The 13,946-nt window shown below is 41.0% G+C and overlaps 1 protein-coding gene across 1 annotated transcript in view; it reads right to left on the bottom strand.

The window, feature by feature from the left end:
• cntnap2a (contactin associated protein 2a) overlaps nt 1–13,946 on the bottom strand; it is a 217,510-nt gene that overhangs the window by 45,160 nt on the left and 158,404 nt on the right. Inside the window, exons 15-16 of the mRNA XM_056434085.1 lie at nt 10,548–10,704; nt 8,326–8,453 (exon numbers count right to left, since the gene is read on the bottom strand). Coding sequence (XP_056290060.1) covers nt 8,326–8,453; nt 10,548–10,704 — 285 coding nt within the window. The remainder of the gene's footprint in view (nt 1–8,325; nt 8,454–10,547; nt 10,705–13,946) is intronic.

Below are 13,946 nucleotides of genomic sequence, written 5' to 3' on the forward strand. Positions count from 1 at the left end.
GGCAGCAGCTCCGCTCTTGGAAGGTGATGATCTATAACCCTCAGGGCACGGCTAAGATATAATTGTTCAAAACACTTGAACCTATATCATCGGGAAACTTGCGACACACGCCTCTACTTCTTCCAGCCTCAGTTCTGCAATTCCATTGGGACCTGTATTTCTTCTCATATCGGTGCAGTTGAGCTCTGAGGTGTGTAACTTTATGGCCTAGGTTCTGTACTTTTACAATAAATATAGATGAAACTTTAGGTAATTAGTTTGTGTCTGTCATTTGAGACCTGCAAAGCCTTCATCTATCTCACTTTGTAATACAATTTTTAGCACCAAAACGTAAGAGATTTAATCATATAGATGGTGAGATAAAAAAGGAAAAGGTTTATCAAAGATAGAGAAATAACTATCGATGGATTCTTGTGTAAAAAAAAAATCATTCGAGTGAGGAATGCATGAGAGCTGTCTTTTTGTGCAATCCTAAACTCCAACTTTATGTATAGATGGAACTGTTAAGTGCTTTGAGATTATAAACATGATGTATGTATAACATATCCATAATATCTCACTCATGCTGCAAGACCATGCTGACCACCATCATTCCATAAGTTAAACCATAAGCTCAGAAAATAGTAAAAATAACAGAGAAGGGAAACATTAGGATAAAAGACAAATGGATGACATATTATTATCAGATCCCCTTAATTTTATTAAGAAAAGAACCCGTCACAAATAATTAAATTACAAAGTGCTTATGTTACAAATGTTATGTTTAAAATTAGACTTTTTACTTCCTATCGTTTTAGCCCTAAAATTCCCAATGAACCCATTAATTCACACCAGATACCCCAATGTCTCCAAAAGCATGCTAGAATTACATTTACAAAGACATTTCATGTGGGCATATGAGCAGTGACAAATAGGTAGAGACCAATTTATTAGTTTTGAGCTTTCATAGGTGATCCTTGTCGGCCTTCATATGTGGTCAGTCATGAGGCCAAGCATGTCTCATAGCAGGTCCATTATATTAAAATAATGGAACACATGCTGCTTTGCGTCATTTATTTTCATTCCCATCTATTAAAATGTCCAAACCCTTTTAACATCAATACATGGGACTATGTCTGCATGTGCAGGCTTCCATTAAACTAGCCATGGAAATGGTCTTCATTAATGCCTGAGCACATATACGTACACACACACACACAAAGCGTGCATGTGCGCATACGCGAGTACCTCCTTGCTCAAACTTTCCCTGACTGCACGAGACATTAGTCATTTGCCTATGAAAACCCATTATATGGCAGCCAATCATCATTGCTCTTACTGAGATGGGGCTCCATACTCAGTATGAGAAGCATCAATCATACAGGGAGCAGCAATTCACGTGTGAAATTTTTAATATATGTTTAATATGTCTTAATGGGCCAATATATAATGTATGCGCCATGTTTCGGTGTCTGAGTCAGCACTATTGCAAACATCCCTCAAAATCATCTTCATTTTAAGTTAGTTTGATCATTTGGTCATTCAATATAAAAGGGGATAACTCTCTATTGTGGCATTATTGCTTGTTGCATATTTGATAACTATTGATAAATTAATGTCAGACTATGTGATGATAATTCATAACTAAAAATGATCCCTCTTAAACCCATGAATTGGTGTAAGAAGTGTCTCCAAAAGATAAGCGCAGAGCTTAGAGAATCCAACAGTTAACTCTTTCACCAACTAAATTGAACTGAAGCGATGGCGGATGACACTGACATCGATCTTCATCAAAGAACAACCCTAAAATATGCAACTTTATAAGGTTATATATTCTTCTGTCACAGCCTGGTTCAGAGAGAAAACTAAAGCTGGCTCCATCCTGCTGCTGTCACACTCAACAATAACACCGATGCAGTAGAAACTGACACTTCACTCATTGATTCAATATCAATGAAACTGTTCAATATCAATATTGTTTTTATGCAATAATATAGATTCAACCGTCCAGCCATGTATTGCTTTTTAACAGTTTAATAATTGATCATAGTTATTCATAATGACCATTTGTTTCTGACAGTTTGAAATATTTACACTTACTATTTTTTTCCATGTAAATGAAATGTCGAGCAAATAAGCACAAAGGGTTGTCAATGTCAATTTATATGCATGAACATGAATACCATTTGTTTATGAATGGATGAAAATAATTGTAAAATATTTGCAAGATAGGCATAGCGTTTGTTTTCATGGACGCCGAATGGTGCGTCACTTTAAATAGAATTGTTGGACGGCATTATCTTCTTCACCTTGGTAAAGGAAGGAGATAAGAGAGGAAGCATTGAAGGATCTTTTATTAGCATTTAGAGAATTCACACAGCTCTTATCATGGCGGCCACTACGGGACTAATAAAGGACGGTCAAAACCAAACCCTTTGTATTCACGCCGGCCACCATAGTTCTCCGACACACTTGGCACACGGAAAAGGTTTGAGTTGGTTATAATCCATAACCGCAGTGCACACTAATTCTATCATATTTAAAGGTGGACAATCTCAGCTGCATAACATTAACAGTTAAATTACTGAATGAAACCTAATTAGTTGAATTATAATGACTTATATTACACAACATAGACAACTATATGTATGTATGTATATACAGTATATAAGATATATTAGAAAATGTACTGAAATTGATGAACTGAACTAAACTAACTGAATTACAGCTTTATTGTTTCAAAACAAGGGAAAGCAGGCTATGCACCTGTTTGGCTCGGTTATCAAAAGTTCACCGTGTCTCATACGTTGGTCTCCAGTGTTTTATTTGAGTCTTTTGAAGTACACTAGATGTCATGGCCCTTAACCCGTGAAGAGATGTGGTTCGATCACACTGGCTTATGTGGTCAGAATAGGTATTCAATGAGTTTATTCAGACCTCAGGTTGTAACCTCAGGTTTGCTACTCAGCACCATCAATGCCCTGCAGTTCATGCAAACAGTTCCTTCAAGACGTTTTAGGACTCAAGATATAGATTCATCATCATACTTATTATCACCTTTCTAAATTCTTAAACTTTTGGTCTCAACACATAACACACACTCAAACATGTGTAAAAACAAAGGTAATTTGGCTCCTTCCAAGTGACAGAAGGATCTATCTTTGGTAACTTTATCTGCCGTACTGCTACACGACAGACACATAAACAGATGTCATGTAATGTCATTAAATCACGGTTTGATTGTGTGTTGGCAGCTCTTTGATGAAGGGACATTGCTGGCTCCAGATTGTTGATGACGGGGCCATGATGAGTGAGGGGAGGTGTTCTGTCATGTGCTGCAACCTCGACAGGCCACTTCCTGTCTCCCTGAGGATGAGACTGAGAGAGCAAAGAAATCTGCATTCGAGTAAACCATAATGAAGGTTATACTAATGTAACCAGAGTTCTATTACCATCTCATAACAGCTGTTCCCCGTATGAGGGGGAGGATAACAAGCATCCAGCTGTTCAAGTCTCAATCTCAATGAACTCCGGAAGTTCTTGGAGAGAAAGGATGGATGTGGCCTAAGGATAGCCCAGCTGTGGCCACCACAAAGCAGTAAGCAACGGAGGAGCACCAGGAGTTCACACACCCTCTTCGCTGAGGTTTTTCAAGCAGCAAAGCGACGGTTGCAAAGGCTCAAGAGGACCCTTCACCAAGGCCTCAAGCACCAATTGCAGTTCACACTGCGGGGAGGAGGCATGCGTCACGGGGCGTCCCCAAAAAGACCGTCCCGTACCCAAAAACCCTCACGGCAATAAGACATGGCTGCTGCATACACTTTAATAGTGTCATGAGACCCTGATTGGGTGTTTACGCAATCACACATTTTTAGTGGACGAATGTATTGGAATCGAGTATTTAGCTTTGTTTGTACTCACGCTCGGCACGTGAGCCGCCGCAGATGCTGCACCTGTTCGTTGCATTATTCTACGAAACGCCAGAGGGCGAACACACAAAAGTTACCATGAAGAATCCAAAAAAAAAAAGTGTAACTGGTGAAGAGCCATGAACCAGCCTCGACAATATCGCGGAAAGATTGTAATTATCTGTCAACTCACGGCATGTGTTGACAGATAATTAATTGGATATCTCATGTTCATGGACTATTGCCTTTTTAGAATCCCAGTACAGAAACAGACCTATTACTACACTGAAGTTATATAACCTTTAAAATAGTTTACTATTTATTTGGCTGTCTAACTATACACTCAATAGAACATTTTCAAGACCTCCTTTTTAAAAAATCATCTAAATATAATGTACCTTCTCTGTATATTCCCTAGACATGTAAATAGTGCTTTACTATGGTATTCCTATATGTGGCCTTACTTATCCTCTTTTTTGACTTCGTTTTGAATTCACCGCAGTCTGACGGTGAAACACGCAGAATGCACTTATCTGCACTCACACATTGCATAGCTCCAATCTATTATTCCCTTTAGTAAGAAAAATGAGCAGTCAATAGATAATATATGAAGCATTATTATCGTAATGATCATGCTGCCATGAACTAAAGATTAAATCCATGTTTGCTTTTTCCTCGCCACAGGATATTACTTTCCACAAAACCTCTCTGGTACTTTGTTACATCACACAGCAGCTACCAACATAACTTCCTCTCTAAGCTGTTTTAATCTATTTTGTCTTAGAAGATAATAAAAATAACTAAAAGAAAGAAAGAGGATGAGGGCGGCAGACGCAAGCTCCAAAGACAAAACCACTTAAATGGAGAACTCGTTTCACTCTATCCTGAATCATTTTAGAGGATAATATGTTTTTGATGCTGCTTTCACATCTGTTGTTGGGTTCACTTGTTCAAAAGAAACAACTTGATACTTTTCTATTTACTGTAGTTGTATTCTATTTTGTGTTCAGGTCACAATCAGTAGGGATGAGAGAAAAGATCCCCGAAGACACTTGATGCATATCAAACAACCAAATCAGCTTCTTGGCAACCAAACAACAGATTGTATTTGGGGGCCCAAAAAGGCTTAAGTGCAACACGTGCTGACCGTGTAGCATTGCGTCATTTGATGCACATTAATTGATAGAATACATAAGAGGAGGGGGGGGGGGGGAGAGGTGTTTACTATGATAGCGCGGCAGAATCTGTGTGAGTCTTCCAGGTGACCCAAAGTCCCACAGTTACAGGATCCGATTCTTGAGGCACTGCCGGGGCTTGAACGCAGGACTTCGTGTTCACCAAACACGCGCTTCAACCCACTAAGACACAGCACCTACATAAAGTTTCCTTTTCACACTGCATCAAGTTCTCTTCTCTACCAAAAGTACAAAACCATAAAATTCAAATACACAATCCGATTCTTGAGGCACTGGCGGGAGTTGAACGGCACCACTGTGAAACAATTTTTCTCAAATTATCTTTGATTTTTTTGTTTACAATTTTTTTGTTGTCACTGCCGGGGCTTGAAGTGTGCCAGCAATTAGAGGAACACACAGGTAGAGGAGGAAGAGCAAGTATTAAACTGCCTCGTACTCTGTGAGTGTTTCTGCAGGACCTGGGCCCTATTCCTCGTACCTGGGTAATGTCGTTAGCTCGATACTTTTCAAGATAAGATGACATAACTAGACTAGAAACGGATGTTTTTTAATGATCAGCACAATGTGAGTATGAGCAATGTGTTATTCTCACACTCAATTGCAACCCCAGAATAACAATGTGGCCAATTTGACTCCGCTATGCATGTGTTTCCACTTGTTCACACTCATGATAGTTTTGAATTAAAACCCTGTTAAAACAGAAACAATTTCTAATCATCAAAACAAGGTTTGTTACTTTCCAAAAGTTTGGCTGACAATGTCGGAATGCATTGTTCAGACCAGACACACAAACACCGTTTCATTTCCACTGGGATTGGGATGAAAACAAGAGGCAACATATTCTTCAACAATAGAGTGGAGATAATTAAGAACCAAGTCTTTCTCCCTTTTTTCTTCTTCTTTGTGCATATTTGGGGAAATTGGACCGAGCAGAAAGTTGGGAGCGAGAAACCTGATGACAGGCTGGGTGGTGGAAAATGACTTTTTTTTGTCGCCTCACCACATCCACGTTGTTTGATGACAGCTCAAAGCTTTTATAACTAGGCCTACGGTCATTTGATTGTTCTTACTGCAAATCTGAATAAGAATAAACATTTTAAGAAAAAAGGTCCTCTGAATAATTCAGTGATCAGGCCCTAATAATAGTAAAAACAACTTTATATTGTCATTATATATAATATGGTTAAAGCCAGTCATGAACCAACCTTTTTTTAGACTCGTGTGCTCTGCTGAGCTTCGAGTCTGTTCTATGAGTCTGTTCCATGACTCCGTTCCATGATTCTGTTCCATGACTCTGTTCCATGACTCTGTTCCATGATTCTGTTCCATGAGTCTGTTCCATGAGTCTGTTACTTCCTCTACCTCAGCGGTCGGGAACCTATGGCTCTTCCGGTGACGGCATATGACTCCCAGACTATTTGGAGTTTAAAAAAAAAAAATCTCCGCCCACCACCCTGTAATTTTCTCTATTGCGCCAGATTACAGCAGAAGTAATTCAAGGTCCTTTTCTTAAAGACGTCTTTGTTCTTTTATTAAACTAAACAGCCGTCTGTTATTGATTGTCTCTACACAACAGCATGTTATTTCTGTCTCTACGTGTCGCGTTAACACTTCTCGACTCTCCGTCTTGCGCGCCGCAGAGCTCCGATGCCGGCGTGTCTGCGCGCATCGGGGCGGAGCAAAGAAAAAGTCACCTGCACCAGCATCACTCCAATCTCATAAACACCGGCCAGCCAGTTGACCCCGCCCCCTCCACCCCAAAACAAAAACTCTTTGGATCTACACTATTCACGTAGATGACCTATTTTGATTTCAAAACGCCGAATTTCGCCGAAAGGTGACAAGTTTGCAGGTATGACACTAGTAGAGTCAAGCAATGGGACGAAATAAGTAGTAACTGTCGCGTTGCAATACGCAAAACTCCACTTGGACGATCGACCTTCAGTTTACCATGAGTCCGCTTCCTTGCATACGAGACATTTCGACAAAAGATATAGTGTCGAAGAATATGATTATTTTCTGCTTTAGCAATGTGTTGGCATCTCAGATGCAAAACTAATATGGTTCAACAGACATCATAGAGCCATCCGTATCTTAATAGGTAAGATAAGCTTCATCCTCTACATTACTGTCCAGCCCAAGATTCGGAGTGTAGTTCAATGATGCGTTCAAGCCGACGCACTCTCTCTCTGCAACTTCCTCAGGAGTACAGTAGGGGGGAGAGGACGCAACCCTGGGGATCCCGTGGGGACGATGGTGTCCGCTACGTTGTTATGTCGCGAGAGGGAAACGAAAGAAGAGTCTGTCCCTTGGGGTCGCACCACTTGTTGTCCGGCACCAGCGGGGTCAGCCACCACAGACTGTTCCAAATTCGCTCTCTTCCCTCGATGTTTTTTCGTCTCCCCGTATAGCGGCTCCACTGTTGTTGTTGTGGTTCGCCAACGATCTCCGCCGCGCCACGCTTAAAAGCGCACAATCTCCTCCGCTGAGCTACTCTGGACACACACAGCCAGCGCCCAGTGACCTTTACTGTAATGACCATCTGCTCCCACTGACTGTTCCAAAACTGAACACGATGGCAACAGGGGAATCTTAATACGAGCTGTATTAAAGAGACTGCGGTGATCTCTCGATTCAACCTTTAATGAGCCCTTCACAAAGGTGACACATTCATGCCCCTAAACTACGACCTGCTGAGAATTATTTAGAAACTGAAACCAGTCCTCTCAGCAGCTGCCACTAGGGAACTTCCTCTCAAACTGCCATTGCAGCTGCAGCCCTCCCTCCCACCTCATATAAAGGTCCCTTTTACACCTGCAGCTATTCCAGAGTGTTCACACAAGTCTACATTTGATCTGAGCAGGTGCCCTGTAAGGTTTGAAGTTATCCTTAAGATCTAACTGATACTTATGCAGTGTGATTCAGCTTCTGGTGAGTTGCCTTTTCAATCTTTGAATCAGAGCACACCTTAGCACCCTTCGGCCTTGTGTGTGTCTTGTCGGTCCCTGAGTATATAATTCATGAACATTTACAGCACATTGTAGCTCACAGTTTCCCGTTCTTTCATCTCAACCTTAATCTTCACAATCAAACGTGTTAGTCCATGTCAATCATCATTCTCGATTTTCAAACTGTTGCATATTTGGCCATCAGTCAAAATGCTAAAGATTGCTGCTGAATGTTGCATCATCAACTAAAACTCCACAATACATACAATGTGTATCTATAATAGGAACACTTACCGTCTCCTTGGCAACGGAGTGGTCCAACAGTCAGCTTGGCTTCCGAGCCTGGTCTGTTGGTGTCACCCACGGCCACCTGGCTGACTGGCAGGTGTTCCTTGTATATCAGGAGGCCAGAATCTTCTCTCCTGTCAGAAGAGTTGAAAGAAACACAAGAAGAAGAAAACGGTTAAACTCTGTTTCGTCTCTTCATCATCCATTTGCAATTTCTGCATTTGCTGCTGTTTAAAATAGTTGTAAGTTGTGACTATATGTGTCATGATCCAGAGTTTTTGTGTCTTGTTTTGTGTCTTATTTTGAAGTCCCTGTCTCTCGTGTCCTCCGTTTCCCTGCATTTCCTGTCCCTGTGATTGTCTGCCCTGGTCCTGATTGTTTCCTTCTGTGTGATTGCTAGCCCCGCCCTCATTGTGTCTACCTGTGTCTCGCTCCCCAGTGTCCAATCAACTCCACCTTCCCTGTGTATTTAAACCCTGTTTGTCTCATTCCCCAGTGTGGGTTCGAACTGTTTAGTTCGTGTTTGTCCTGTTTTCTGTAAAGGATTAAATCTTCTATGGAAAAGTTGTTGGCATTTGGGTCCAATCGCTCTCTGGCTAAGACATCCTGACAATATTGCGATATCATTTGTACCTATTTGAAGGGAAGGAAAATGTTGCAAATTAAAAATATAACCTTATATGGGAAGCAGAGAAAGTGTTATGACAGGAAAAAAGGTATTGCAGATGATAGCTATATTTATGGCATTATCTTACATAAAGCAATGCAATTGTTTACACAACTTAAGCTACACCTACATATCTAAATGGTAGAATTGTTTGTAATGAACTGAAAGCACACATATAATGTCTGCAGCAGACACATTTAGCATGATAGTCAGTAAAAGTTAGTATGCATGCTACATAAACTAAAACTTAACACAATGATGGACACAAAACCACAGTGACACATACATGACATTTTGTTTTTACAGTCAATAGGTGCATAGATAGATAGATAGATGTATGGGTTGATTGATGGAGTGATATTCAACGCCATGTATGAATGAGGAGAATTAAATCAATTAAATCAATTGATAAAATGAATGGAATTCAATAAGTATTTAGCACTACTACAAATGTTCAATATTGAAAGCCCAGCCTTTGAAATGTTCTACATCTGCCACATTACTATTTGACTTGAACCGTTTGCGACTCATTGTTGTTTGGAAATAAAACAGTAACATCTCATTTATGGCTTTGTGTATGCATGTGTGTGTGTGTCTGTATGTGCATGTGTGTGTCCGTATGTGCATGTGTGTGTGTGTGTGTCTGTATGTGCATGTGTGCACGCAAGTGTGCCAAAATATGGGTAACGAGTGGAAATAGAGTTATATGGGAAATATTTCACAAACTCACTCAGCCAAACAATGAGATATTAATGCACACATTATTAATGGAGAGAACCAGACAAAGTAAGACGTATTTATAATCTCATCAGTTTTAAAAATGAGGACGGAGACGTGAAATTAAATGAAATCTTATCTATCTGCTAACACTCAATTACTCACAGACAGACATACAGTAGGAACACACATGCACACACCACACAGATAGCAATGTAATTGGTTTTCATGAGAATATCCATCAGCTGGTTAAAGGAGCTTTGAAACACAAACAGTTTGTTCTGGAGGCAAACATCCCTCTTGAATAAACGCTGGCGGCATTCATCATCCAGTCAGTTTGAAGTGAGACGCCTCATCAGACTGTCCAGCTGACAGATGAATGAACATTAGCATTAGCAGTCGTGACAATGTTAAAGGCTTTTAGGATGACGACTAAGCAATGTGTTTGACAAACCTAACACTATTTTGGTTTACAACAGTACATGTGCCATAGATGTATAGTGTAGCTTTAGGGGTTGACACAACATCGATGTGTTTCATCACAGAACAGTCCTATCACTTTGTGAATAGCTTAAGAAAACCTGTTTAAGTGTGCATCTGCTATTGACGCAGAATGCACAGCAGAAGTATGTAAATAACAGATGTGCTGACTCAGCTATATGAATGTCCCAGTATGACTCGCTGTGCAGTGGGTGGACTGGGTGTGACCAACAACTTCTCCATGGCAGCTGTTCCCGCCGACTTTAATTGAAGTCAATGCAAAACTGAAACCGTGGGGAAATTAATCAAGACAATATAAATGTTTTGTGCTGCGGCTGAAGCTTCATGTGGCAGTCTGACGTACCATTGTTTGTGGTCAGCATCACAGTTGCAGTCATACTTGAGGTCAGTGCAGTTCCTGTCGATGCCACAGGCACACTTCTGGATGCCTGGTCCTGAGCCTCCCCAGTAGAAGTGCTTCTCGCTGCCCCGACCCAACCACCACGTGTAGGGGGTCCCATCTGGGGAACACGCACAGACACAGACACACACACACACACACACACACACACACAAAAACAATGTGTCAGTCCCTTTCAAGAAAAATAATCGCCATGTCATTATCTGGTTTCTGGCTGAATATTAATGTCCCTCGCCAAAAAGAGCAAAACACAAACTTTTGTGATAGCAATTAAGTTGTGCTACTAACTGTCCAAACTCCTTCCCATTGCAAGTGATTAATTGTTAAATAATTCATGTTCGAGGCTTTTGTCGCATTAATGTGATTTATATTGACAGCGAGCATCTGCATGGTGAATGTAATGCATTTGCTCAACATGTTTTACACAGCTGGGTGGTAAATGCCTTTGAGACAGACAGGCCCACTCTGTCATAGATCACACCTGTGATTTCAGAGATAACTAAAGCACAGATTCAGAGCAGCATTTACATTTATCGTTTGCATTATTCCGTGTGAATCTGTGCTTATAGAAATGCCTTTTGGAACGTAAGCTCTTCTGAGCACATCTGTTGACGAACACACACTTCTTTGTGTGTGCCTGTGAGCTTGTGTGTTTTAATGAGTGGATAAAAGGTGAAGGATCGCCGCTTTTCAATAAGAAATGCAATATTGTTTTCTTCGCCCTTGGATAATATATTCTGGCATGGGACAGTAACCAGGCCAAGAGATAGGTGTCAATATTTTGGTGCCTGGAAATACATCACAATAACTGCAAGAGAGTGAAACAATATTACATTTCCCTCTTTATTCCAGGAAAATGAGCTGCATTGTCGATATCGCTTTGTCAAATGCTTTCAGAGACAATGAAATCTTATGAGCCATATTTTATTGAACGGGATTGAAGCTGACCTTTGATGCAGCACAATTGCATCGAGAGATGTGATATACGGTGATGTATTATGGTACAATTTTATTTTCTGAACTGGGGCGAAACTCCAGGAGGAAGCTACCGAGGTGTCTTTGTGTGTTTATATATATTCTATGTGTGTGTATGTGTGTTTGTTGGCATTGGTGACCCGGGGGTTTATTGTCCTCATAAAAAGAATTAGCTTCATCTCTCTTCAGGCCACTGTTCAGACAAGCCATTGTCAATAGGATTAGCACTTATGAGTTTGTGTGTTTGTGTGTGCATTTATGCTGTTCCACATCTATACAAGTGAGAAGCAAATTTAAATTAAGACCTTCACAGATAGGTCAGCAAGGTCCCTCAACACAGCCAACTAAACTAAGCCCCAGCTATCAACAACTCCATGCGTCTTGCCCCCCAACCCAATTAGTGAGTGTTATGTCATCGTCCTTGAAGCCGATCCAAGTCGACTTTTTAGAGTTAATGGAAAGTTTGTGCAGTGGCGTTGCCTCTCGGTCTCGTGACACTCTCTCGAAAACGGGGAGTAAAACAACTCATTAGGACGATGCCATTTTTGTATGAGCAAAGCATTGCCCTATGATCAGTGAAAGAAGCTTCAAAAGATTCAACTTAATGCCCCCGTGTGCGACTCCTGCTGGCACACACTTAATGCATGAACAACTGCTGTAATACATAACAAGAAGGGGAAAAAGAACAAACTTTCTTAAAAAAAAGGAAATCACCAAATGTGGGTCCATCAGTGTGGTCAGACTGGTGATGTGGTGGATCCAAACACAAGTCACGCAAAAAAGAAAACAGTTGCTCCGTCTTGGGCATCAGCAGCGAGCAGGCGCCCCAGAAGTCTCATTGACTCACTTTCTGCTCGGCCTCGCAGTAACCCTCTTATGTCATAACACACCTGATTGCAGTCTTCACTTCTAAGCTTTCTAGACAGGTGGGGGGCATGTAAAATATTATTCCTGTATAAAAATTGCAACGTGATCCTTTCCGTGACCTATTTCCCAGAATGAGTAATAGAAGAAGACAGAGGACCGGAGAGGGGAAGTGGTGTAGGAGTAACAGCAGGGCATCAGGTGGAATGGGAGCTATGTGTTGTGCCAGTTTAAGTCTCCTGTGTAATTCAGTTCAAGCTCTGCCAAAACAAACAACTGAGGAGTAGGGAGTGAGGAAGAGGGGAGATGAGAGACCGACAGCATGGATGGATAGAGATATGAGGGAGGAGCGGCGGAATCATACTGGCAGAGAGTTCATATGGAGAGCCGCAGAGAGCAGACACTGCCAAGATGGAGCACGGCAGCATGTTTGTTTGTGAATGTTTGAGAAGGACAGAGTGTTAAAGTGTGTGTGTGTGTGTGTGTGTGTGTGAGTGTACTTAAAGTCCTGGGTAATTATTAGCAGTCCCACTAGAGTATGATTAGTTTTACGAGTGGTGAACCGTTTGTGTGAATTTCAATGCAACATTACACGAGACCGACAAAAGACAGAAGTAGCATGTCTGCTTTGAATATGGAAAACATACTGGAGGAGTCTTGGTGGAACAAAATAATAAAAGTATGTTAACCCTTGTGTTGCCTTAGGGTCATTTTGACCCGAATCAATATTACACCCTCCCCCCGCCTTTGGGTCATTTTGACCCGATTCAATGTTTCACCCTCCTGTTACCTTTATATTTACTAACATATTTTACCCTTTGGGTTCAATTTGACACCAGCAATTCAAACCTCCAGAAAATTATTAGAATTAATATTGTTTTCCAAGTTTAAGTGTGAGGCACTTTATGTTTGTTTGTTGACTACCGAAAGAACACCGACATTAAACATTCAATGGGGTCAAATTAATCCTAAAGCGGGGGGAGGGTGTAATATTGATTCGGGTCAAAATGACCCTAAGGCAACACAAGGGTTAAAGAGCAAGGGATTAACTGGTATAAAACCAGTTGAAGAGTGAAAGAGACAGAAATTCCTTGGAATGGCACCACTGCTCTGTTGTACCGTTAACCATAACAAAGGCTTATTCCAGGTTTATTACAACTTCGACCCCATTTACGTACTTTTGACCGTCATTGCTATGAGTATTAATAACACGTAACTCATCAAGTTACTTGCTGAGATCTTTGAACCCAGCGTTAATCGGGCTAATCTTCTGTTTGTTTCTTGCCCTGTTGGATGTGGTCAGTGTTCCTATCTCTCAGCCATTACTTTGATACAATGTTCTTCTCAAAAAAAGAAACAATAAGAAGTCCACGTAACCACAGAGGATGAATACATCAAACAGGCCAAGCTCAGAATTGTCTGATTTATAATCGTACCCTTAACATCCATCTTCATCTCTTCCCTTCTCTCTCAGCAAATCCCCCAACAAACATGTTAAATGTT

This window comes from Pseudoliparis swirei, chromosome 16 (assembly GCF_029220125.1).
Source record: "Pseudoliparis swirei isolate HS2019 ecotype Mariana Trench chromosome 16, NWPU_hadal_v1, whole genome shotgun sequence".
NCBI lineage: Eukaryota > Metazoa > Chordata > Actinopteri > Perciformes > Liparidae > Pseudoliparis > Pseudoliparis swirei.